General features: G+C 38.8%; 2 protein-coding genes and 1 long non-coding RNA gene across 10 annotated transcripts in view; 1 reads left to right on the top strand and 2 right to left on the bottom strand.

The window, feature by feature from the left end:
• LSMEM1 (leucine rich single-pass membrane protein 1) lies at positions 1 to 11,959 on the bottom strand. Of its 2 annotated transcripts, none has more exons than XM_032483669.1 (4): positions 10,958 to 11,959; positions 7,117 to 7,248; positions 5,243 to 5,371; positions 1 to 1,705 (listed from the first exon to the last, which is right to left on the bottom strand). In XM_032483669.1, the coding sequence occupies exons 1-4, from the start codon at positions 10,965 to 10,967 to the stop codon at positions 1,575 to 1,577; spliced, it is 402 nt and encodes a 133-aa protein (XP_032339560.1). In that variant the 5' UTR covers positions 10,968 to 11,959; the 3' UTR covers positions 1 to 1,574. The 2 variants fall into 2 exon arrangements, with proteins under 2 accessions (XP_032339560.1, XP_006184742.1); XM_006184680.3 differs by lacking the exon at positions 10,958 to 11,959 and adding an exon at positions 10,680 to 10,942 and having other exon boundaries at positions 4 to 1,705.
• Positions 10,079 to 17,345, top strand: LOC106729619. Its single transcript, XR_001366034.2, has 3 exons — positions 10,079 to 10,235; positions 12,583 to 12,801; positions 17,039 to 17,345. It is a non-coding gene; the product is annotated as an uncharacterized LOC106729619 (long non-coding RNA).
• Positions 14,152 to 26,403, bottom strand: part of IFRD1 (interferon related developmental regulator 1) — a 23,594-nt gene continuing 11,342 nt past the window's right edge. Inside the window, exons 8-13 of one of the 7 annotated variants that reach the window (XR_004321379.1) lie at positions 26,280 to 26,388; positions 20,542 to 20,676; positions 17,717 to 17,845; positions 17,169 to 17,264; positions 16,415 to 16,538; positions 14,623 to 15,389 (exon numbers count right to left, since the gene is read on the bottom strand). Coding sequence is in view for 5 of the 7 variants with exons in the window: in XM_032483665.1 (XP_032339556.1) it covers positions 17,019 to 17,264; positions 17,717 to 17,845; positions 20,542 to 20,676; positions 26,280 to 26,388 (619 nt within the window). In the remaining 2 variants the exon portion in view is untranslated. The other 6 variants (XM_032483667.1, XR_004321380.1, XM_006184681.3 and 3 more) reach the window with 6 other exon arrangements.

The following is a 26,403-nucleotide window of genomic DNA, read 5'->3' on the forward strand; positions in this document are numbered from 1 at the left end:
GCCAATATTTTATAATAGGGTCAATACTAGTTGTTAATCTGTGAATCAAAATACCAGGAACTGTGGTGCCTGGAATTCTCCGGGATGTATATGATCAGACCCAAAAGGAGGGATCCAAAAAGATGGATGAAATGATTTATCAGACACCACACTACTTCATGTCGTAAAAATCATAAATTTCTTGGAATTCTGTGCTCATTTATCACTGAGCACAAAATATATCCACTGTGTAGGTAGAAAGAAAAAAAAAGGCATAGCAGGAACAAACAGATTCAGAGAAGGAAATGGGTATTTTTCAAAAGAGTTGTTGCATCACCTCTTCTATGGTTTGAAACAATTTTACAACAAATTCTGATGACAAATTATTTTGCCACACTTCATCAACAGGTCCAGAATTTTCCAGTAAACACAAATTTCAGATTTTTAAATATTCTGCATGACATCAATTTTTTAAAATTATGCAGTACAAATGTTTTGAGTGCAAACATGGATAAGTAAAATATCTTGTGTTTATTTCTTAGTGTTATAATGTGTTTATACGTGTATGTATGTAATTTTAGAGTACATTTTTTGATGAACCCAAAATGGTAGAACTGCAGTAGACTTCACATAACAGACTTACACGAAATATTTATATTAAATAAAAGATTTTCTAAGACTCATGCTTTTTAGGCTCATTTATATCACACCATATCTATTGTCGTAAACTGTGTGTGCCTTTCCTTTTGTGCTGAAACAAGGCTGGTTCCAAATATTCCAAGTAGACAGTTCCTTACTGTAGTTTAGTGAAGGCTACAAAACTATCCGATTTGTTCAAAATTAATCAGTGGGGTGCTGAAGGACTTTTCTCCCCATCAGAAACGAAGTCAAAAAGCTTATCTATCTATATATAACTATACATCTCTTTGTTCCCCACTTGAATATAAGCTCCTCTGGAGCTTGGTGGTTTGCACAAAGTAGCAGCTCTCTAACATTTGTTGAATAAATTATGCTCTTTCTCTTGACCCCCTTCCCACCATACGCTCATAACTACTGTTAGCAAATATCAGTAGGCAACCAGCTCCCAGCCCAGCCAACCCCTGTCCCTGGGGAAATGAGTCAAAGTTTAATCACCTGAGCAGAATCTCTTTTATTGAAGAGTTATCACCTGGTGCCCTTGAACACAATTCAGTTTATCCCTTAGGCTTCCTTAGGAGGGAGTTCGTAAAGGTGTATGTGCCATGAACCTTACTGGCCACAGTGTACTTATTCTGGTGACAAAGTTCCTTTCATAAAAGAAGTTGGATACACAGCTGAATTCCCTTTCTTGCTTACTGTCAGTTCTCCTCCATGCCAAGCCACCCTCATCCCACGAAAGCTGAAGGACCCTACCACAGAATAAGCTCCTTTCTGGCTGAGTCCCCATCGCCCACCCCACCCCACCTCCACCTTGCCTTGACGTTGCACCCTTTCCTATAGCAGAAAGTTGGCCCTTTTTTGCCTGCAGAAATGCCCTCGGTCAGTTCTTCACCCTGCACACGCCCAGGACGGTGAGAAGCTCAGGTGTCAGCAGCTGCTCTTGGACGATCACCTCTTTAGTTCTCTTCCGAGTCCAGTTGGTTGAGTCGCTTTACAATTATGCTGTTGATTTTCTTAAGATCGTCTATGTCCTTTCCCTCAGCTGCTAGTCTTCTTGACACATCTTCCATCTTGTTGCCCGTTTGAACTTTAAAATGGAAAACAGACAGTGTTCACTGGTTTTCAGCATGTTCCATCCAGACTCAGAGCCCTGGGGGCCGGGGGAGAGAGGGGGCTCGGCTGAGTGCTGAGAGGCCCCCTTGGCAAATCACCTGCTCTGATATCCCACACAGCCCAGAAGCCCAAGAGAGAAATTGCTGAAGACTGAAGTTAACTATCAAGTGAATGATTTTTACAATTTCTTGGTGCCAGACTTGACTACCTTCAGCAGCTCTGCACAGATTTTGGCTGAGAAAGATGTTGCTGCAAGCAACTGAGGGAAACCGCCAGTGTGTCTGATTATCCCTGGAGAAGTGACTGTTACGTTGTCTCATTTTGAGACTCATTCTCAGAAAAGGTTTTTTGCCCCTCATTTGGGAGGTGAGATTTTTTGGGTTCTCGCCTATTTTGACATAACTCTCCTGGTTCTAAACTACCAGGCCATAATGAATGTATAATAATTCTCCTCAGACCACCCTGAAAGCAGAGAGACCACATTTCCAAAATAAACAGAACCCCTGGTTACTGAGTAAGCCAGGGAACGGAACAGCCTGAGGTCTGTTTAGCAGAGTTAAAATTTCCGAGAAATGCAACACAATATCAGTATTTAATATTTGGGCTTCTTATCATTTCCATTTCAGGCAAGTTTTTTCCAAGGTATCTTTTAGGTTTTGCAGAAAACTAACATGGAAAGTGTCAGAGCTTCACCTTCCAGCATTGGGACAAATTGCTGCCCAGAAGCTACTTATATACCCCATGTCTGAAAAATTATGTTGGAAGTATTATGGTCCAAGACATGACGGAAGAGTCTTATTGAACATTGCTGCAGAGTGAGGTACCACTTGCTTCTGGGGAAGAATGTGAAACAAATAAATCCATAGCATGTGACATCCCTTCCCGTCTTGGGAACCTTCTGCATGAGTCAAACACAGAAGGAAGTAGCGCCATGTTGGACTAAGTCTGTTCCCCAGTACAGTGGTTCCAAATTAAATCCCCAAAAAGAAAAAGGGTTCCATGTGCAAAAAATTTAAAGGAAAATTATATCTGACCTGTCTTTTGGAAATTCACAAGGAGTGAAAAAAAGAAAAAAAAAAAACCTTGAGCATAACCTTATCCAGTAATTCTCAAACTCATTTCAGCACAGGGCCCTTTAGAGAATGCTTTTCTTATCCCTTAAGGCAACACTTAATAATATCCCACACACCTAGCATCTACACTGCTTGGCCACTGGAAACTGCTGCCAAGGCAGGTAGGCATCCTTGGTCATCTAACTTGGTGTCCATTGTTCCTCTTTAGGACAGAGATTGTGACAAAAACATAAGGCTCAACAGTTTAATCAATGTAATCAGTATAAAATAGCCTATTCCTTTGCATAAAAATGCCAGAATTATAAAGAATGTAAGTTCTTGCGCTTCAGTTAAAAGAATACACATGTGCACTGAATCCCATTGAGAGTGAAAAGGTTTCCTTGTTAAAGATGCGCACAGACCAAGTTCATTTACAGGGTCCTGTGTCAACTCTGGTCTTAAATTGGGCTAAGGTTTATCTGGAAACCACAAGAAGCCTTTATTATTACTTCAACATAGGCAGTGGAGTGCTGGTGGGTTCTGGAGGCAGACGGGCCAGAGTATGAATCCCAGCTCTGCGTCTGATTCGCTGGATAAACATGGAGAGTGAAACTCTCTGGGCCTTAGTCTTTCATCAGTAAAACAGAAATATTAGACACTACCTTGACGGATAGAGTAAGGATTTAAGATAATGAATTTAATGTCTCTGGCACAGAATAATCATTCAATAAAAAGGCATTCTTCTTTATTCACATCTTCTGTTTTTTAATATGAATTTGCCGTCAATATAAAACACTCAAAGCAAATATAAAATAAATCCTGCTTATACAGGGAGTGTAAAATGGTCACAAAGCGAATGGTCTTTGATGTCAGGCAGGGGAGTCTTTGTGTCCTGATTAGACACCTATTGGTAGTGGACTTGGGCGTATTAATTAATCTCTCCAAGCTTCAGTTTCAGCATGGGTAAAACCAGAATAAAAACAGGTCCCACACTATAGAGTCACCATGAGGTTGTGAGCAAACAGACACCAACTGATGCCTGGGAGAGAGTGAGCACCCAGTACGTAACATTTTTTTTTATTATTGTTTTATCATTTATCATAATCGCAGAAGAGAGAAGTTTTTTGGTTGCTCCCAAGTCAGTAAACATACCTAAAATTTCTCAGTAGTTTAACTTAGTCATTACCCAGACGGGTGAGGGCAGAATGGTATTTGGAGCATCAACTAATGTGGGATAACATTTCAGAAAGAGTAATCCAGGCGCTCTTTCCAGCCCTGCAGGTTCAGGGCCAACCTTCCTCCAATTAATAATCAGATGCAAGGACACTGTTGTAAGGATTGTTCACATTGTAGCTTCTAAGAGTAAAAGGGCACTGGGAGACCGGGAAGCAGTTAAACATCATCCCTCCCGTCCAGCCCCAGCCCCAAACCGCATAAACACCCTTAAGCTGGAAGGAAGAGTTTAGGGGAAGGAAAGGGGTTAGAAGCTGTAAGAGTCATGCCCCTCTCTGCCCGCCTCTCCCCTCCCATCACTACCATTGATACCCCCACTAATCCTGCATGAACTTGAATGAGAGGATTTCAAAGGCATGAGATCCACTTCTCATTTAGGATGGTTGAAGGCAGGGGCAGAAGTGATGGTGCGGTGGATCCAGGCAGAAGGCTGTCAAGGATGACTCCCTCCTCCCTCTCAGGCTCCTTCCACTCTTTTGGGGGTGAGGGGAGGGAACTGAAATAACTACAGCTGGTGGTCCGCAGGGGACAGCTCAGAGCGGACGCTGGTGGGCACCATGGGAGGGGCAACATGCAGAAGGAGGAGACATCTTTGCGAGAGGACAGATGTCCCCTTCCCCTATCCATGGCAGAGGGGAGAGTGGCACTGAGACCTCAGGGATCTCTCGGCGGAGGGGCTGGGTGGGAAAGCCTGGGTCACCACTCAAGGGCAGGCATGCAGGGCCCAGGCCAAGGGCAGGCAGGACACGTTAGATCAGAAGCAGGACGCCAGCCTGGGCAGCGTCAGACAGGAGGGAAGCAGCCTCATTATATCCCAACACTGCCTCTGGGCCCTGGCACAAGCCTCATTGCTTCTAATTGATTTCAGGGAAGTGGGGAAATCTAGGAGCGGGGCTGAAACATGACTGTGACTAAGTTATAGATCTGAATTCATGGAGAACCTGTGTTTTGGATTAAGAAAACCCAGAATTAACTAGAATAAGCTGCCTACCATTGGCAGCTAGGGACTCCAGGTGAGAAATGAAAGTGTTAGAGAAACAGTTAATGCCCGCATTTGTGAACTCCTGGCAGTCTGGGATTCTGTGTGCCCCAGCGACCTGCCCCAGGGCTGCGTTCCCTAGGCATTCACGCTCTCTCGTCCTTCCACATCAGTACTGACTGCCAGGAAGCACTGCCTCGATCCAGGAGCAAAGGGAACCAATCAGCTACACATCAGTGGTACTTACCGATTAGAAATATCACGAAGGAAACCAGTGCCAGGCTGACAATAAGCACGATTATCAGCCCCAACAAAAACAGACTGTGGCTCCCATTTCCTGAGTTAGCGCCAACGTCTGGGATTTTCTCCTCCAGAGCTAATATGAAACAAACAACGAAGACAAAAACTCCTCAGCACACAGCTTGTCAGCAGAACCGAACAGTCCCCCACAAGTAGAGATATAAGGGGTACATCCATTTTCCCTCTGATCACTCTGGAAAGAGACTTCCATTTTAGGAATGTCTTTGGGCTGGGTGCTTTTTGAGAATTTTTTACCTTCTATACAGTATTCAAAGAACAAGCCGGGTCAACCTCTCTCTCCTCAGTCCCTATTTGAAGATTTCCTTGAAGACTATGTTAACACTGTATGTATCAGAACATGGATTTTTTATTTGGGAGGCAGGCGGGGGATAAAGAAGTTAAGGGTTCTGCGTGACAGGGGCTCTATGGCCCTTTTCCCAGAGTGACCCAGGAGTAAGACCAGCGGGCTGCCGGCCACTTACTCTGGGTGAAACGCTGAACACCTTGCAGTATCTTGCAGAAAACTCTATTTCCTATCAAAATAACCAGTTATGCCTAATCCATTTAAACAACAACAACAAAATAACCCTGGTGTACTTTGGTTTCTGAAAGCTGTTTTCAGGATGGACATGCTGTGGAAGCCAGGTTCTCTGAAATGTTTTGCAGTTGAGCTGAGACGGCAACCACGCTTCTACAACAGCCTAGTTCATCCAAACCATGAACTGTCTGCACCTGGGCATCATTTTGGAAGGCCTATTTGCCTAATAACACCCAAATTAAATTGAAAAAGAAATACAAAAACTTGGGGTAATGGAGATCCTTGAACTACTTCCGTATTCTCTCCTACTTTGTGTCAGTCCCACACCCTCTGCTACTTGACTAAGGATGAATGGGTGGCTCGTGCCCCGTGCGTTATAAGGGGGCTGCATCACACCCTCCACAAGGTGTGCCTCCTAATTGTAGCCGGGGCATAAGCCAGCACCCAAACACCTACATTTAATGAGACTGACTGCATTAAAAACAGGTGAAAATCTGAACAAATTAAAATATAGAGGAAAACAAGAACTTAGAAAGGATTTAGAGGGGGAATAATAGATATAAAACCGGGACAGTAAGAGTTTAGAGTGCGTGTGGAACAAACAGCAAGTGGACATTTATCACCATGAATGTCAGCATTTAAGCTAGAAAAGATGGGGCTCAGAATAACCTGATTGAACTCATTTATAATATTTAGGGGCCAAGATTCACCATAATATTTAGTATTTAGTATACAGCAGATTTTTATTTTGTTTTCTCCCTTCTTTTTCTAATGCTTTAATTGGGGCAATTTGTAATTTAAAACAGGGAGTTGATATTTTTGCCCAACAAAATGTTAATGATGTTTTTTTAGAACTAGTTAAATGTGTGGAACATTTTTCTCAGCAATTCGCCATGAAGTAAGACCCCTCTAGGAAAGTGGGTTCCATCGGTGACCTGGCTGTGGTCACTAGAAGGCACAAAAGCAGCCAACAGGGATGAGTAAGCCTCTGGGAGACCACCTCAGCAGCCTCCAGCCCTTTCCAGGGAGGGACACTCCACAGGGACGTTTCAGAACTTTGAAGACAAGAGTTCAAATCTTGCTTAAGAGCCAAGAAAGCCCATAAGCCTGGCAAGCATTCAGAGAACAAAAGCAAAAACTGCCTCACAAGAAACAGCATTCTACCGTGGGACCTTCCGAAGGCCCGCCCCGCCCCTCCACACCCACAGGTCCAGCTTAGCACCGCTATTTTTAGGTGGCCTAGATGCCTGGCAGGCCGGCCGAGCCTCGGAGGGCACACGTACGGAACAGTTGCTGCGATCCGGCAGGACAGAGGTTTAGTCTGTTTAAGTCATTTATGGAATCCACAACATAAAGCTTTCTATCCTCGGGAATGCTGCGAGAGCCGGTGTCCTGGGAAGAACGATTCATTGTCCCTGGAAGAAAACACTGTTGTTAAACACAGAGGCTGGCTGGGGAGCTGGGCTTCAGGAGAATCACAGCCTACAGGAAGCTGATCAGGCACATGAAGAACCACCCATACAGATTACTTCCAGATGAAGGGCTAGAAAAGCTTTGCTTGTCCGGAAGAAAATATTTCCTTCTGGGGACAACTTTTGGAGCTATTCTTTTTGCTTTGCTTGCCAGGAAGCTCAGAATCAAGGGTGTAGCCCAACTGTAAGGCTTTAATACCCTGATGATGTGCATATGCTCTTGTCTCCTCCTCAGATTCCTCAGTTCTGTTTGTATTTTCCCTGGGTCTCTTTTTTTCTTTTGTAATTGATTTTTAAATATTTCCCTTTTATTACATTGGTCATATTCTGCACATATTTGTGCAAGAAGGCTATATATAAACACGTACAAAGATAAAATTAAGCTAGGCAGCCTGTGACCATAAAGACTCTTGAGAAAAGAAAATATTACTGTGAACCATTCTAATTGATGAGGCTTTAATACAAAACTATACCTATTAGATTCTCCCTCAAGATGCTGTATGAGTTCCAACCTTAAAGGCATCTTTAGTCCTTAGACACTGGCTCTGAGTCTTCAGGACAAAAATCTTAGCAAACTGAGATGCTACAGCAGTTGCAGGCTCGACCTCAGGACCCTCTGAGGTCTCTTCCCTGAGTTTCCTTAGATTGAGGTCACTTACATAATAAATAATTTTTAAACTGTAGTTTACATTTCAGGTCATGTTCTCTAATGTCAGCACAACTTCAAGGTACATTGAAAAACCTAAATGGATTTTAAAAATCTATTTTAAGATGTTTCTCTAGTACAACAGAGAACTTGTGGCCTTTTAATTATGTGAAACGAAGATTCTAGGAAGACAAATTCCAGTTGCTATCAAAGCTTTCTCTTTTACAGTTGTCTCTTTTCATAAAATGAGTCTAATAGTGATGTTTTGATCTGGAAAGGATTTTAGACATGCTCTTCTCCAGCCCCTTTCCTTTCCACAGGTGAGAAAACGGAAGCTCAGAGGGTAAATGCCCGAGATCACACATGAGCTCATCGCAGACCTGGCAGGTGGGCCTCTGGCTTCACTTTGCCTTCTCCTGCACTGCCTTCTCCATAGGCTCCCTATCTGTTGTCACGATCAGCTCAAACCTCACCTCCAGTAAGAATCAGCCTGTCTTTCCTTTGTGCCCTTGTTGGATGCTGTACATTCTTCTATCAGAACAGCTGTTCTATATTACTGCATTTATTTTCTTACATCTTTGATTTCCCCAATTGACTGAACACCCCATAGGGTGGGCACCAATCTTACCCTTCAAATGCCCAGTGCCAAGTTTAGAAGCCAGTGACTTACGTTTGGTTGGAACACCTAACATTTAATTTAGGATTTGTATCTCACTATTTCCAAAAGAATTTGAGGCAGTAATAAGTACCCTAACGTAAATAAAACTGAGGTAAAAACCCTCGTGTGATATCTGGACTTTAGTAAAAGCAATGCGGTAAACTTTGTGCCTGCCTAGATGTGGCAACACACTATCTCCTGTTAACATTTTAAAACTTTCCTTTAATGCCTAGCTACAGAATGAAGGGAAATATGATTAGTGTTAAGAGAAACCAAATTCAGGAAAAAAAACATGAACACCTATAGAAGATCTGAAAAAAAAAAGTATCAGTCATTTACTAAACAGATTAGACTGAACTCTAAAATATTAAAACCCAGCAATTTCCCAGGTTATACCTAAAAACATACTAGTACTTGTGGAAAAAAAAAAAAGTGCTCCCAGAACCCTAGGTAAGAAACACAGTGGGTTTGGAAAGTCATGAACTAGTTAAATTTTTTTTCAATCAATTAAAAACTGTAAAGGGTGTTTTATTGATCCTGAAATTTTAATTAACAAGAACACATAACTCCCTGAGGATTTTAGATAAGGTACTACTGAAGCACTTTAGATACTGATGTTACTGAATTCCAAATACACTTCCTGGAGCACTCCTAAGGGAATGACTTTAAGTGACAAAAAAAAAAAAAAAAAAAGTAACAGCATATAGAGCAGAGGGGCCTTGGAGATCGATCGACTCTTACCCTTTTACAGATAAAACCAAAAGTGTTGACTGATGCGTGGTCAGATTTCTAAACTATTTTTCTAGAGATTTTATCATCTCTTTATACTTCATTGTCCCAAACACTAATATTTGACGAGGCATAAAGCTTGTATCACATCATTGGATCATTCTTCCAAACACGGCTTCTATTTTAGGCTCGGTGGCTGACACATGGTTCATTTTTGGATCTCTGATTTGATATCCTTGAGCCTTAGCTTCCCCTTTGGGAATGTAATCACTACTGCTTAAATCTCATGCTGAGGCTTAATCGGCGTTTACAAGGTAGAGGACTAGCTAGAAAAATCACAGCCACAAAAACTGACTTAAGAGCAGCACAGCTAATAAAATCTCCAAACCACTGGCCCTTGCTGCCGGCTCAAAAGTAATTCAATGCAACATCCAATCCAAAAACACTAAGACAATAACCTACACTGAACCCTGAAGTGCTCTGAAAGCAGTCATTTGGGTAAAGTTACAATGCAAATAAATGCTATTTCAATGCAGTTTTAAATTAAGTGCAACATGCAAATAGAAGATAAAGAGCCAGTAGGGAAAACAGAGTTGGGTGTGGTTCATGGCAGCTAAGAGCCTGCAAATGACTCTGTAAGTAAATGGATCCAAGATCACATGGCCCTAAAACCAGGACCCACAGCTGTTGACACCCAGTTGTTGCTATCTTTGGCATCTCCATATGAGGGCATCTGGGAACAACCAGCAGGGCTGGAGAAGCCAGTGTTACTAAATTCTGCATCGCACTAACCTGACCCTCCTTTTGACTCTGGTGTGCAAATTTGATCATTAAGTAAGATTGACTGAAGCAGCATCCTTTTCATGGAACGCTTTCTAATACCTTGAGGTGAAACATGTAAGTAATTTCATTTTCCTCCAGTTTAGATCAATGCTAACAGCTGATTTTTTTTCTGTCATTTAAGAATGCTTTGACTACCTATAATATTCTGACCAATATAGTTGTCTATGAAAATCTGCTTTGCTCTTTATTTTTTTCCAGTAGGTGTTTGGTATCAAACCATAGAAATAACTCCCACCAGTACTGTCCCACAAAATCAGAATTGTTATCATAGGGCTTAATTCAAAGCTAATAGGAAGCTTTCTTGAGTGAGTCATGAAAATTTGTCCTTTAGTTCCATTTCAGAGTCAGTGCCTTCTCAAATACAGGAAGTAATTTTAAAAATAAAGTCTACATCATTTCTATCAGAAGTTAAAAGCACAGGGCACATGCAACAACACAAAAACCAAACCAGCCTCAAGAATTCACTCTCAGAAGAGTAACAGCATGCAAATTACTTACAAAAATGTGAGCTGTGACTGCTAGATAACCAGGGGAAAAAAATTATTCAGAAGCAACTGTGACTTTCTACAAATTCTGCAGTTCTTTCTTTGCCTTCCTTCGGCACATGATCACTCCTCTAAGGCCCATAAACCCCAGCATGAAACTGTTGATCTATATTTAGTGTTAATTTAGCCAAGCAGTGTAAGATTCCAAATATTGACTTTTTTCATAATGCCTAAGGTTTTTAGTTAATATATTCGTAAAACTATGCTTTAAAAAGAAGAAAACCACCATGCCTTGATTCATTTGGTAACTGATGAGGTTCTTATTGGACTGAGATTTATGTCCTTATTTGGCTGATGTGACTGTGTGAGCTGACAGTTCCCGTCTTCTGCCATACGGGGCTCCCGTGTAAATGTCGGGTTCCAGGCTGAAGCTGCCGCACTAAACTCACTTGCACCGGACTCCAGACCAGAGGACTATAAGAAACAGGAACAGAATAAGGATGTGACAGTCTAACCAGGATGAGGGCAGATCACAGGACTCCTAGGGCTTCCAGTAGCTACAAAAGCAGACCGCATATGGGAGACTTTACAGCTACAGACACAGTGGCCCCACTGTTAGTGATGGAAGCACCTTATCTCAACTTTCTTTCCTTTTCAAAGGCTTTATTCTGTGAATTTTTATGCATCCTCCCTTCTCGGGAATCTCAAGCCTCTGATATAGTTCCCGCACACACATGCCAAGGAGTGTCTGCCCTCTGGTGTACACAAAAGAAGCTACAGTGAGGAGACAATCCCGCAAGCCCCCATCCCAGACCACAGGCCTGACAGCCCAGCAGGACACTAAGGGTTAAGTGGTAAACTGATCCGTGATCCTCTGTAATCCTACCTTCCATTGCCATGACTAGATAGACATTATTCATCCTTGAAACACACTGCACTTCAATTAGAAAATGCTCTGCAAAATTCCTTTTACATCTGTATTCAGTATGGACCTCACTCTACTTTGGGGGAAAGATTCATCTATACCTGAGGGCCAGTTCCTGAAGGAAGACAATGTAAGTAGTAACTATTTTCTCAGAAGCCCTTAATACCTTAAAAGCTATCCCAAATCTCTTGAAAAATGAAAATGTTTGTTAGCTCTTATTTTATCATGTTCAGTTTTAATCTCCCAACTATGTGAGCTGTTTCAACCCATCTATTCTTTGAAGAAATAAGAGCTTCATTTGGAACATTTACTACGTGTTTTTCTCTCTCCTATAACCTTACAACCCCACGAAGTATTAATGCCCACCCCTTCAGGGATGAGGGAAGTGGAGACTAAACAATTCCTCACACCAAAGTCTGAATTCAACTATATTTTACAGTGAGGAGGATGAGACTTTTTATGGCTTGACTGTTAGTTCTGGAGAATACTTAAAAGCAGAGCAAGGTAATCTACCTCATTTTATCTATTATGTACCTGAAAAGTCCACATCAAGAAGAGTTTTGGGTCACAAGAAGAAAACAGGTACTCTATTCTCACATAAACTGTTCAATCTGGGGAAACTGTCAAGTGTTTCTTGCTTTTTCTTTCAAATATTGTATCTCCTTCCCAGGAAACTAAGCAAATGCCATCAAAGACTTGAGTCACAGAAGCCGACTGGTTCAAAATTAATGCTGGAACCTCACAATAAAACTTACTAGGCAGGGACCATTTCAAATTCCTTTAAACCAGCAAAGTTAACCAAGAATCAAGGAAATGAATTGATCTACCATACGCCATTTTACTACTTTGAAGAAAGCTCAAGCATTCTTACACACTGAATCCCCAGTAATCCTGTCTAGCAACTATCCATCAGTTTCATGAAGAAAAAGTCACACATCTATAAATTTAATATACAAATACTCACATTTCTTTTTTCCTCCTAAAATCCCAGGAAAAAAGGCAGAATAAGAAATTACAAAACCACAAGAATAAAAATTGGAGGAAACAATGCTGAGCAAAATTTCAACAAATGTATTGAATATGGAGAGTGGTTTGTCCCCACCTGAGCAGACCTCCAGGGGACCATCACTGACGAGAGCGGTGACCAGCCCCGCAGAACTCAGGCAGGCTCAGGACTGGAGGCAACAGTGAAGTATGAAGCTAAATACAGGTAGGTAATTTCATGTTAGCCAAAAATACAATAGAATAGTCAGATTGGAAAATCATGTTACAGCAATCTCCCAGAAAGAGAAAGAAATTAGTAAGAAAGAAAGAAGGCCAGATGCTCAATCCAGCAGCTTTGTTTTATCTCATGGAGTTCCAGAAAAATGTATGTGTGACCAAGGGGGTCAAACACTTAATACTTGCCAGATTGCTAGTCTACCAAAGCATAGTATCGTGCCCTTTTAGAACAGCAGAGACAAAGAGATTCAAAAGACAAAACAAACAAACAAAAAAATCAGAAATTAAATAACACTTTAATTAGAAGACAAAAGAACAATGCCTTCAAAATTCTGAATTTGGTTTTCTACCTAGGATTTTATATCCCAAGCCAAACTACTTTTCAGACATGTAATGTCTCAAAATAGCTGACCTCACACACACCCATTCCCAGAAGTTACTGAAGGAAGTGTTCCTTTCTTTAACAGGAAAGTAATCTAATAACAAAGACAGGGGTCTAGGAAATGTGGAATCCACCCTAAGGAAGGAAAACAAATCCCAGAATGATAAAGTCTCAGGAAACAGCTGTATACTCATATGAGAGAGAAATTAGTCTAGACTAAAACCAGAAACAGGTATCCTGTTGTGCTTTGACCATGTGGAAAATAGACTAAAGCAGCATCTTCCAAATGTATTTGGGACTATTTTGGAAGAATTAGTGATGTGTCTGTAAAACCAAGACAAGATGTCCTGTGAGAATGGAAACGTAAGCACAGTAAACTATCCAGTTCAGGAATGAAAAGAAATATGGTCACTACAAATCAGCATCATTGTTTGCATTAACAACAACAACAGAAAAAAAAAAAATAATGGGAGGAAAACAGAAAAGAAAAAAGGCAGAAATCTTCACCTATTGAATAGGAAGTCATCAGATGTCGAAAAATAATAAACTAAGAAGTAGCTGAATAAGCATATTACTTCGAAACCTGAAACCAAGGTGCTAGGGAAAAACTAAAGGCTGAAATGAAATGCCTCCTGAGAGATTGGGAAGGATGGAGCAGGGAGCTAACTTCCTTATAAGCCTTAAAGTACTGTTAAACTATGTATATACATCTCTTTCATAAAAATTCATTTACTATTTTTAAATACTCATATCTAAAACTGAAAAATTAGAGAAAAAAAAAGCCCTCTACTTGCAATCTCTTCTTCATGGTTCTAACCTACTTGGAATATAAAGAGGTGACAACACGCAATTCCAAGTTCGAGATTTCCAAGTCTGTTTTCCACTGTGCTGTGTCTGAGGGATGGGGCTCACACTCCCAGCAGCAGGAGAGACTCCACAGGCTGGCCAGCGATTTTCGACGAAGGGGGCACATCAGACCTTCAGGTGTTGAAGATGTGGGAGAGGAAAGCTAGTTTAGAAAAAAAACCCTCTCTTGATTTTGGTCCTTATCTACATGCTTCTCCACCACTCTTATCACTGTTTTCTGCACTCATGTAAATAAATAAATCTATGAATTCTAGACTGCAGCTATTGCTTGTGCAATGTAATTTCCATATAAAGTTTAATAACGAAATCCTAATGCATTGTCAAAATGTTTACAACTTCTCATAAAGTAAAAAATTCACCTCATAGGGGCAACAACCAAGAAGCAATAGTCTTAAAAATGTCATTGGAATGCCAATGATATAGTTACATTTTTTTCATTTATTTTCATGTTTCCAAATATACAAAGTAAGTTGTTTCCACTCCTTCCCTACCCAGCTTGGTCATTTTGAACTCTGTACCTTCAACCCATAAATAATGTTTCTTCTATGAGAAAAGAAACACTTTTCATGTGAAAAGATCTTTATTTCAAAATAAAGAGCACAAGGTCTTCCACAGCAGATGAAATTAGTGTTACTGCCCTCAGAGGTCAAGGTTAGCAACCTTCTGGCGTATACCAATTCATCACGAACAACAGATGCTCTGAATAGCCTTTAAGTGCAGCTGTAAGGTCTCATGGTATAATTCCCTTCGTTGATCCCAGTGACAAAATGATTAGGTTCCATTTAAAATTGAAAATAATAGCAGCTATTCAGGAGAACTAGCTCTCAAAATTGTATCCGAAACTCATTTGTCAAAGATCTTAAGTGAAACACCTCATGTATCTGTATCATCATAATCAATATTTCCGACAACCACAGCATAAGAAATTCAATCTTGGCTAATAGTTTTTCTCATCATGAAATCAAGTGAAATACTGTATTTTTGCCCTCTTCATAAATAGAGAATAACCAAACATTACAAACATTTTATTCATGTTTACTGATTATATTTACAGAGAATATTCAATAATCAGAACTTGCCATTTGCAATACTATACATTAAATTATAATATAACCCCCTCTACAAAAGCTATCTGTTGACCCATGATAAAAACTAACTCTAGAGTTTAAATACATTAGAAATTACAAAAAAAAAAAAAAAAAAAAGGGAACAGAAAGTGGTCTTCAAATGCTAAAAATCTAGAAGAATTCTCCAACATCTGCTCTCTTATCTCGACATTTACTTCGAGCTTTCGTTCGAGCTTTGAAGGCTGCAGAATTATATAAATGCTGAAATGAAGAAAAGAAAAATATATGTGAGCCATTAAGGCTTAATATATTCTTATAGTTAAAAAAAAAGGTAAATAAAAAAAAACACAAAGGAAGGAAATTAACTAATTTGACCCTATAAATATTTTAAATGTTTGTAAGACACACACAAAGAATGAGGGGGAAAATTAACACATAATAGTTCATGGCTATTCTGTATTAAGAAAAAATAATTAAGTACATAAAAAACAAGAAAATTGCAGCAAAAAGTTTTTAAAAGTGCATCATTTAATCCAATCAAGGAAAAGACAAATCATGAATTAATGTGAACAAAATACTCAACTTTGTTGTTTAATTAAAATAACAAGAAAAAAATGACAAGATTTCATTCAAAATTTTAAAATTATAAAACGCAATGCTGTCAAATGACTAACTTTGAAAGGTAATATGGCAATACATATCAAAAAATCCTAATTCAGCTCTGTAGTCCCATGCGAGGATTTCTTCCAAAAAAAAATTCACAAGTGAAATGTATGTAAAAATATTAATGTTTATTAAAACCAGTTTTAAAATATCCAACAATCAATTATATGGCCATAAAATGATTATTAAATATAAAGATCCTACAAAAAATATAATTGAGCAATTCACACCCACTAGGATGGCTATAATTTAAAACAAAAAATAAAAAAGTGTTGTTAAAGATGTCAAAATCTGAACTCTTATACTGCTGGTAGGAATGTAAAATGGTGCGGTCGCTGTAGAAAACAGTTTAGAGGACCCTTAAAAACTTAAACACAGAATTACCACATGAGACTGAGCAACTCCATTCCTAGGTATGTACCTAAAAGAATCGAAAACAGGTGCTCTAACAAAAAGTTGTACATATGTTTTAATAGCAGCACTATTTATAAGGGCCAAAATGTGGAAACAAGCCAAAAATCCACCAACTTATGAACAGATAAACATGGTGTATGCATACGGTGGAGTATTACTCAGCCACTAAAAGGAACGAAGTACTGACACACATTACAACATAGACAAACCTTGGCAACATTATACTAAGTGGAAACAGTCAGTCACAAAAGGTCACGTTACATGATTCTATGTATGTGAAATATCCAGAGGAGGAAAAATCCACACAGAATGCACATTAGTGACTGCCAGCAGCTGGGGGGAGGGAGGGGAGGGGAGAGGAATGGAGAGTTAATACTTAATGGACATAAGTTTCCTTTTAAGGTGATAAAAATGTTTGGAAACTAGATAGTGGTGATGGTTGTGCAACACTGTAAGTGTACTAAATGCCACTGAATTGTACATTTTTAAAAAAGCTTATTTTATGCTATGTGAATTCTACCTCAGAAAAAAAATAAAAATATAATTAAGAATTTTTGAAATGTTCAATGAAAATAATCACTATTTAATGTTAGAAATTCTCTGAGCTCATTTGCTTCCTCATTTGTAAAATGAATCTGGTACTTACTAAGAGGGCTCACAGTTACCTGGTATGAAAGAAGCACTGTGTAAATATTTATTCTTAAATATATAAACTTCATAGAATAAAAGGAAACAAAAAATGAAAATAACTTCTATGTTAATAGGATTATACATAAAAATTTTTCATCATAACCCTCCGTACTCTAAACGCAGTCAAATTTCTATACTTTTAGTACAGCTATTCTGGATCTGCAACATCACCAAGAAACAAAACTCCACAGACAACAGCTTGGCAGAATCAAACCTTTGGCTCCACTTTTCTCTGGTGCATTTAGTTCTACTGAAAACAAAAACAAAACCTACCCTTTCAAAACGAGAAATCTTCATCGTTTTAAGCGTTGCAGCATCAACCATCACCGGGGGTCCAAGTTCGAAAACATTGCGAAGGAATTCATTTGACTTAAATGAAAGAAAAAGGTAATGAGGCTAAGTATTAAATATCAGCTCTTTTTTCATTAAAGTGAAATGTGATTAACAGGAGTTACATGGAGCTTATAAATATGAACTGAAGTCATTTATTTTCTGTTTCTCATAAGACCAAATTGTTTTCCAATGCCCTGAATTCAAGAAAGCTATGTCAAACTATTTGCTTTCATACAAAGATTATCAGTGGGGTTCCAACAACCATATAAATGCTTCACAGACTTACACAATACAAAAACAAAAAGAATAGTTTCATATTTACTCAATTTAACTTTCAAAATTAAATTTACTATTTTGTATATCATGCTGAAAATATATAAAGTAAAGCTTTATAGTAAAACTAACTTCAAAAACCAATTAAATGAGGTACATTCAAAACTGCTCCCTAATTTAAAAGCAAACATACAGAAAGGATGTCACCTACTCACCTGCAAGTGGTACTGCATCCCTGATCCAAGAACCTCCTTAAAGGTGTCATAAGTATGTTTTTTGACCCAGCAATCAATATACATGCGTTCAGGACCAAATTTAACAGTTTCTGTTGGAAAATCCCGTTCCTGGCCAACACAACAACAAATACTCTGAGGAACTAAAATGATCTAAAATAACACATGCTGAAATGAACAATATGGTGTAAACCAACACCTCCATCCCTGAGATATGAAGAGACTAGAAAGTGGCAGTACTATCCTACACATAAGGGTGCAGAATTTCTCTAGTAGTGGTAGACTTGAAGGCACAACTAAGTATGGATAAATATTAATGACAAAACTACATTGTTGTAAATGTTTTTAAACGTCAAGAGCACTCAACAAACCAAGGCAGGGGGTGAAGTCAGATATCTACACTGGTCTAGGATTGGCAGAGGTGGGGGAGAAGGCTGCAGGACAAGTCAGAAAGACAAGATGCCCCCACAAGCCAGTGGTGGAATTGGGGGAAGCAGAAATATACAAAAGGAAGTGAAGATAAATGGGGTTAAGAGGCCAGCCACAAAGGAGGATGAGTAACTAGAGGGCTCCCAGGGCCTAAGAGGAGTCTTATTAGGAAAATGAGAGGTAACATTTGAGTTTAAGATTTCAGAGATGAAACAAGTTTGCTGGAAGATAATTTCTAAAGTATAACCATGGAAGCGGGCCCAAGCGAAATGAAAATAAAGGTCACTGGAACAAATACAGGATAGGGTTTTCCAGACAGAGAAGTCATTCAGAATGGTGACAACTTGAGACAAAAAAAAAAAAAAAGGCTTCTCTTTTCTTTCTTTGACAAACGATGAATATAGAAGAGTAACCAAGAAGGGAATGGGTGATCTCCACAGGGACCATAGAAAGAAAGTGACAGAACTTAAAGGGGCAAGACCACTCCAATGGCCTTCCCCACATCTGCCTAGCCCCCTTCTCTCTCAGCACACAGTCTGACGTAGTAGGAAAGACGGTGAAATCCAGATGTAACTCCAGATGTAACTCCAGGGATGGTCCACTCCCTGGCTTGTGACTCTGGCAAGTAACTGAACCTCTGTGGCCCTGTTCCCTTGCCTCTAAGACAGGGATACCTATACCTATAAGCAGAGATTTACTAGAGGTGTAAGATGACATGTCTGTGAAGCACATACAGTGCCCGGTCTGTTACAACAGCTCAAAAAGAACAGTAAGATTCTATGACTTCAGTCTTCCATATTTCAGAAAACACTGAAGACATGTCTCAGGGCAGAGAAGGAACAGAAATCCTGAGATGAAGAGGGGAGGCGGGGTGAGGCCTGGAGGGAGATCACTAGAGGACAGGATGGCGAGGCAGAGGGCTTTCATTTTTTGCAGTGCCTGGCGGAGCGGTTGGGGTGAGGAGACCAGTGGCCCGTTAAGGCCGGTGCACACTGGGAGTCACTCGTATCTTTCTCAGCAGAATCAGTGGTGTGGGCTGTGGCTGGCCCGGGCTGAGGGGCTTGTCAACGGCATCTGCTGGGTCCCACTGACTCTTAAAGTCTATTATGCAGAGAGGATGCATTAAGGCAGAAAATCTGAAATCGGGTCTAATCCAGGAAATCTAGGACATGTCAACATTTTACCTTTTGGAGGCTATAGTGTGCAAATGTAGGAGTAGTTTATACTTAAGAAAATGGCTTCCTTAATTTGGGGATACTGCCATACTATTTATAAGACCAATAAGATCAGTGCTTAGTATGCATGTCTGTCTGCTCAAGTTAGGGGTTTTTTTGTTTGTTTTTTAGATGGTAACATCCAAAGAAAATATAAAAGATTAACGTAAGACAATTAGAGTCAACACTGACCAAAAATTTAGATCCAAGAGGACCTCTATATTAATTTATATCCTAGGTTTTATTATTTTTTTTAATGTAAATTAAAATGAAGAAAGTAGTTCTTAAGCAGGCTACATATGAGAATCACTGAAACACTACAAAACTGGATCTGAGTGGGGCCTTAGCATCTCTATTTTTTTTAATACCCATTCTAAAATTTCATACACACATCAGATTAAATGACTCTGTGGCAATATTCTTAAAAGCACCGCCCTATAAGACAGCATTAACCTGAGAAATTTATCCTTTACATCCAAGAAATATTTTTACCTAGACACACACACACACACACACACACACACATACACACACACACACACACACAAATTGTTAAAGATTTTGGTATGCTCCACAGTAATACTGCCCTTATCCTACAGTTCATTTTAACCATGCATTCTAACCCTTGAAGATTTCTAAATCAATTTATTTGCCAAGTGGACCAAAGAAGGTTAGGGAACTATAGAAGGGATTCAAGCATCAGATAATGATTTTTCAGTGACCCTGTTAAAACGGCAGGTTTTGTAATTTCAGTTTTCAGCACCTAGTCTTCCCAGGGAGATCACAAGGTCTTTGCTTTAAAGTACTGAGGGGTAGGCAATAATTGACTGTTTATAAAAAAACACTACACTGAGTATGTATGTGCTATTAAGCAGCACTGCTTTGATGATGGCAAGTACACCAAGATGAAATATATTTCTATCACTATAAATCTTTTTTAAAGTTTTCAACCTAAAGAAAGAGTACCTTTGTAACATCAGAATTGAATTTTCCTTTGTTAAAAAAGTCTTCATTTTTGTTGTTAAAAGCCTGCTCAGTCTTAAAAATGAGGAAATGATTTTGGTCAAAAGTGAAGTTCAATCAGCAGAATTACCCATTTGTCAAGTTTGGCCTGAAACAATCTAGTTTCAAAATGAATAGCTAGTCCAGCATTAAAAGGCCTACCTCCACCGCCCTCAGGATGTCTCTGAACACCGACCGCTGCTTCCTCTTGTCCACTTTGGCCCGGTGCTTATTTCCATCTGTAGCCAAAGCCCTAAGCATCTGAGTCAAAGACTCCATGTCTTCATAAAAAAAGTCCTGGTCAGGAAAAAAACAATTTACTTTCACTTGCTGTTTTTTCGCCCCAATCTCTTCTAGAGCTAACAAAGAACAATCCACTTTGGAAAATATTCAGCAGAGCTGCACAGAGCAATACAAATCTTTGAGCTATTTAGAGATCTTGGCACAGACGCACATATAAATACATATTATCATGCAAAAATTTAATCCAGAAGTGCTGCCTACAAGATGATACACCCCAAATGATGAACATTCCCCTTCCAAGTATATCCAGATGCATCAACAAGTGCTTACAGTGCTCCCACCATATTCAAGACAATACTGGGATTTCAAAGTTCAGTGACAGTCAGATAGACACAAAGCATTACAGCTTCTATCTGTCCTCCAGTTCCCCAGCCCCCAAAGCACATATTCCCCAAATGCTAAAAATTCTTATTCCAGAAAGGGCAAGCTTTCAGTAATGCTTTCTAAAGCACCTAATTTCTAATTGACTGGCCATATTTAGAATAAGCAACCAGATATTTATATCAGGTACACAACTCAAGTGATTAAATTATTCAAGAAAGGAAGGTATTTAATCACTTTTGGAGGGAAGCCACAAAATGTATTACTATTTGCTAAGACCTTGACTGTGGGCTTCCTTGATATAGTTTAAGTGGCTATACTTTTAAGAAGTCTCTTTATTTTGGGTGTTTTTACTCTCTAATTACATTTTACAACCACATTAAAAACTAAAAGATGATTCAAAGTTATTTAGCTGACCAAAACTAGTGCAGACACTTATAGAAGCAAGATGGTGAGCTATCTCCAGTTCTGATTATTAATGCCTATTAAACAATTTTTGCATTGGTGATAATAATCATTTAACTTGTTCTGTTAAAACAAGCAGCTCTTATTGTGGGCATTCTTCACATTGTATATGTAATTGTTCAGTCTCAAAAAGTATAAATGTAATTTCTTTTAATGCCTAAAAATGAAAAGGTTTATTACAGTCATGGAAAATAAGCTTGAAATTAACACAAATATTCTTTTAGGTACATAAGTACATATTTGCTTACTGTCAATATTTTAGAGATTGTACATTTTTAACTTTCTAACAAATGTTCTCTTCAAATGCTGTAATTCAACTTCCTATGTCTGAGTTAGCTGGAGATAATACCAGTTAATAAGATTTTCATCTAGAAAAGCAATTACCAAAGCTGATGAGGTATTAAAACAGTCCAGCGTTATGTTGATCTCTACATTTAAATTCCAATAAATGTGATTCCATCATAATAAAATGGGAAATCATTTTACTAGTAGAAACAAGTACATTTCAGGGACTGGCAGCTTCCTATTCATTTCACTGACTACTTACTCTTCTCTGTTATTCTCCAAAAAAAAAGTTATGGAAGTTTTAAAAACATATATAGAAGAATATAACTAAAATTAACAAGATGATGTGCATTATCTTAATTTGTTCTAAGCACTGAGAACCACTGCCAGTAATTCTCAACAATCTTACCTCCCAGAGGACCTCTGACTATATCTGGAGACATTTTTGGTTGTCACTATCTGCCAGGAGGTACTCATGGCATCTACTAGGTGGAAGCCAGGGACTCTGCTAAACGTCTTAGTATATGTGCTGCCAAAGAGAGCTCAACGCTGCTAAACATCTTAAAATGTACAAGACAGCACCCCACCTCCAACAAAAATTACCCAGCCCAATGTAGTAAGAGTGCTGAAGTTGAGACACCCCACAGTAAATGATCTTAGCAATCAATAAAACTTGATCTAGTTTAGAGAGTCTGAATCACTGAGTTCAGTATAGTACTTATGAAAATAAATATTAAATACTATAGGGAAATGTCTCCATTAAGTGCTTGTACGTTAAAAAGAAAACAGAAAATATGACAAAAATAGTTCAATAGAATCCAAAAGCCAATTTACTGGACTTTCGGATAACTGTGCAGTAAAACTGTAAATGAAATGAAAAATGGACTCTTAGAGGTACAAATAAATATCTTAACTCTTCTCAACAATGAAAAAAAAAACTACGTAGTCATTACTACATGAAAGGGTCAAAAGTCCTGGATCAGAATTCTCAAATCTACTAGTCACTACACCAAGTTTTAAAAATTATGAAACTTTTTTGTCACTTGTAAAATGAAAGTATCCACTCTCCCACACGACAGTTTTAAGGATTAAATAAGATGGTAAATATAAATTCGCCCAATAAATTATGAAGCATAAACTATTATATCAATATTCTAGACTTAGAAGAATTTATACGGAATTGGACTTTAAAAAAAAATCAGTGTAGCAATTACACCTACATGAGGAAGTTTACTGTCATACAAAACATAGGTTTTGCAGTCAGAATATCTAGGTTTGAATCATAAACATCTATTATTTAGATATATATAACCTTGGACATAATTACATTAGCAATTTGTGCCTCAGGTTCCTCTTACATAAAACGGGATAGTTAATACCACCCAGGTCTCATAGGTTTATTGCAAGGACTAAGTAAAATATATTTATGTATTTTTAAAATATATGAAACATAGTACATAAACATCCATTATGCTAAAGATCTCTTATGATATAGCTTGTTTCAGCCTAACAATATAAATGTGACAAACAGGTCAGCTAAGATAATTATTTCATACAAAATAACAGCTATAAGAAGTTAAATGGCTTCAAAAGCTGAATGGAATGAGGATGAAATGAGACCACAGAAAACTTCTGGAAGAGTTTAAACACAGGGTAAGATACTTAAGGTCACAAAAATCATCCCCCCAATATACAAGTCATTGGAGCACTGACTGTAAACAAAATGAAATAAGCTAAGTCTTGGATGGCTATCCTGGGTGTCAAGAAATAATCATAGGAAAGCCTAACATTGAAACAGATTTTGAACCCTCCCCAGTTCACTGCAAAGTGCTGACTATTATTTCTAGAATGGTTTTATCTGACTCTGCTCAGCTACAAAGACGTCTGTTCTTTTCATTCCCTGCTAACTGAGGCAGATTGTCTCTGTCAAGGTACGGAAACACTTTTAATGGGTCAGTTATCCTACAAACAACGGCAAGAAATAAATGAGAGGCACGTGGAGTTGCCCTCTCTAGAAATATAAAATCTAAGTCATTTATGATTTAGGACCAAGGACCGTGCTGTTAGTCTTTGGATTTTCTTTTCTTCTTTCCTGCTGTGTCTCTGTCCTGTAGCACTGTCCCTGTCAGGTTGGGTGGGATGTGGGAGAGGGCAAACTGAGGAAGGTCTGATTCTACTATATTTTGGCATATTTTCCTGAATTGGCCCATAGACCTATAATTCCATCTACTAGTCTGTCTTAGCTTGTTACCCTAGAGAGCTCCTAAAAGGCCACTACTAGCCTACTAGCAAGGCGGAGGAAATACACAATTCAGCCAACAGTACAGAATAGCTCCCACTTAGACTGTGCGCATGTGCTCCCAACAACCCTTTGAGCTAGTGACTATTATTTTCTCCATTTTAAAGATAAGGATACAACTATATATAAAAATAGATTAAAAGAAGTTTCTGCTGTATAGCACAGGGAACAATGTTCAATATCTTGTAGTAACCTTTAATGAAAAAGAGTATGAAAATGAATATCTGTATGTATATGCATGACAGGGACCACTGTGCTATACACCAGAAATGGACACATTGTAACTGACTGTACTTCAATATAGAAATAAATAAAAATAAATTTAAAAAATAAATAAAGATAAGGATACTGAAGCGTAGTGAAGTTGCCTGACATCAAGCAACTCCTAAGTGGAAGAGAAAATCTAAACGTAGGCAGGTGGCTACGGAGTACACTCCCCTGCTTGGTTACATGGCAGGCAGTAACCCACCGTAAACTAAGGGGGCGCTCACCAGCAAATGATGACTAATCTTCATATCGGCTTTAACAAATAGCTATTATTAATAACCAGCTCGTTCTTTAGCACCCAACCTAGCAGCCAGCTCTTTGGAAGTTTTTTCCTAAGTCTCCCAGGCTTATGTCATTACACTGCTAGATTTCCAGGTTAATAGTATCACAAAATATTATGTTAGCAAGAGGCTCTGAATAATTCAATGCTTCACATGGGCAAGGAATTAATTTACATCAACCTATATATTCATCAACACCTGGTTTAATTAAATTTCTCAACACTCTATAACCATCCCCAACCACCACCATATATTCACTCCTTTTAAAAAGCTTACTGACTTAACAAAAATGGCAAACAAAACACTAGGTTCTGTTTTATAACCCAGTTCACTTTGTCTTTGACAAGGACTTAGGTCAAATTAAACACGTTTGGATGCGTTCTCCTGAATATCACATATGACTGATTAAGCCAGAGAACATAAGAAATGTAGGTGGTAAAATATTTACATTTATGCAAACTTAAATAAATTCAGCATGTATAATTTAAACTGCATTTCAAAGGAAAAAGAAAAGAAATTACTATTTTAGTAGAGGAATACAAGATCAAAAACTGGGATATCTAGCTTCTGTGCCTTGAGGTTAAGGAGCCATTAACTAGCTCAGTAAAATCAAATTGACTGATAACTTGAGTCCAATTTCTCACATAAGGAGATTCATTATCTACTGACAGCATTAATAACTTACTTTTAATTTGTACCTGCTATCTTTCAAGGTGGGGGAGGGGAGGCAGCACTAGGGAAAGATACCTTCCAGAAAAAAATTTTAAGACCCTAAACGTTTCTTTAAACAAGGCTTAGAATGGAATGTAAATAACCAGGCAACCCAGAACACGTATTCACCTTACTTAGAATTAGCCACTGTTAAATAACTTCTTGAATTGCTGAAAAAGTCTTCTGGAAATACAGTCTTTCTCTTTAAATTAAACAGCAGCTAGTAAGTAACCCAAGGTTCACAACAGAGGTCACAACCCAAGGTGACCAATCGTCCCTTACAGCCTAAGATGAAGGGTTTCCTAGAACACAGGACCTTTCAGCGCTAAACCTGGCATACTACCCAGACAGTGGACCACCCATCACAAACTCAAATACCTCTGAAAGCCGAACTGTGGTAAAAAACAATCCTGAGTGGACAATGGTGGAGAACTGCAAAGCACACATCCCAGGCTAAAGGGCCATGTTTACTTCCATCTTTGGCTTAGAAAAGTTAAACAATAGTAACTAAACTCCTCTGATCCCAAACCTATGCTGACTTACTATTTCAACCATCTGTCTGACATTTATTATAAAGCATCCAAGACAGAATTTTCTTATTGTGTCCTGTCTGACAAATCCAAGCAGATCCACAAAGATTATACTAGAAAATTCTCTCTTGACACAACATTGTAAACTAACTATACTTCAATTGAAAAAAATAATAAAAGCTCTCTCCATGAGTAATGAGTGTACCTAAACTTCAGGTCTACAGACAGCAACAATTAAGTGTAATGAACTACACTCAAATATTGCTCTACCAACCTCTACTGGTTTATGCTCTTAAAATTATTATATTATCACTGCCAAAAAGCAGGTTCTCAAGCGGGCCATGCTCCAAAGTCATCACCCAATTTATAGCTGTGAAGGTAATGACAGAGTGATGATTCTTGTGGCACAAGGTTTTTCCATTACCCATCAGGACTTACACTCTCTATTCCTCTGGCCAGTTCAAACAGAAGCGCCAAAGATTCACCAGCAGCTATTCTCATGTTTACATCATCAGAAGAGAGGAGGCTTGGAAGTTTATGGAAATGCCTAAAAAAAATCAGT

This window comes from Camelus ferus, chromosome 7 (genome assembly GCF_009834535.1).
Source record: "Camelus ferus isolate YT-003-E chromosome 7, BCGSAC_Cfer_1.0, whole genome shotgun sequence".
NCBI lineage: Eukaryota > Metazoa > Chordata > Mammalia > Artiodactyla > Camelidae > Camelus > Camelus ferus.

Excerpts from the sequence above, each read along its gene's own strand:
- LSMEM1 (XM_032483669.1), bottom strand. Across the intron at positions 5,372-7,116 it reads CGGATCGCAGCAACTGTTCC|CTCTGGAGGAGAAAATCCCA; the intron begins GTACGTGTGCCC and ends GTTTCATATTAG. Across the intron at positions 1,706-5,242 it reads CTTCGTGATATTTCTAATCG|TTCAAACGGGCAACAAGATG; the intron begins GTAAGTACCACT and ends TCCATTTTAAAG.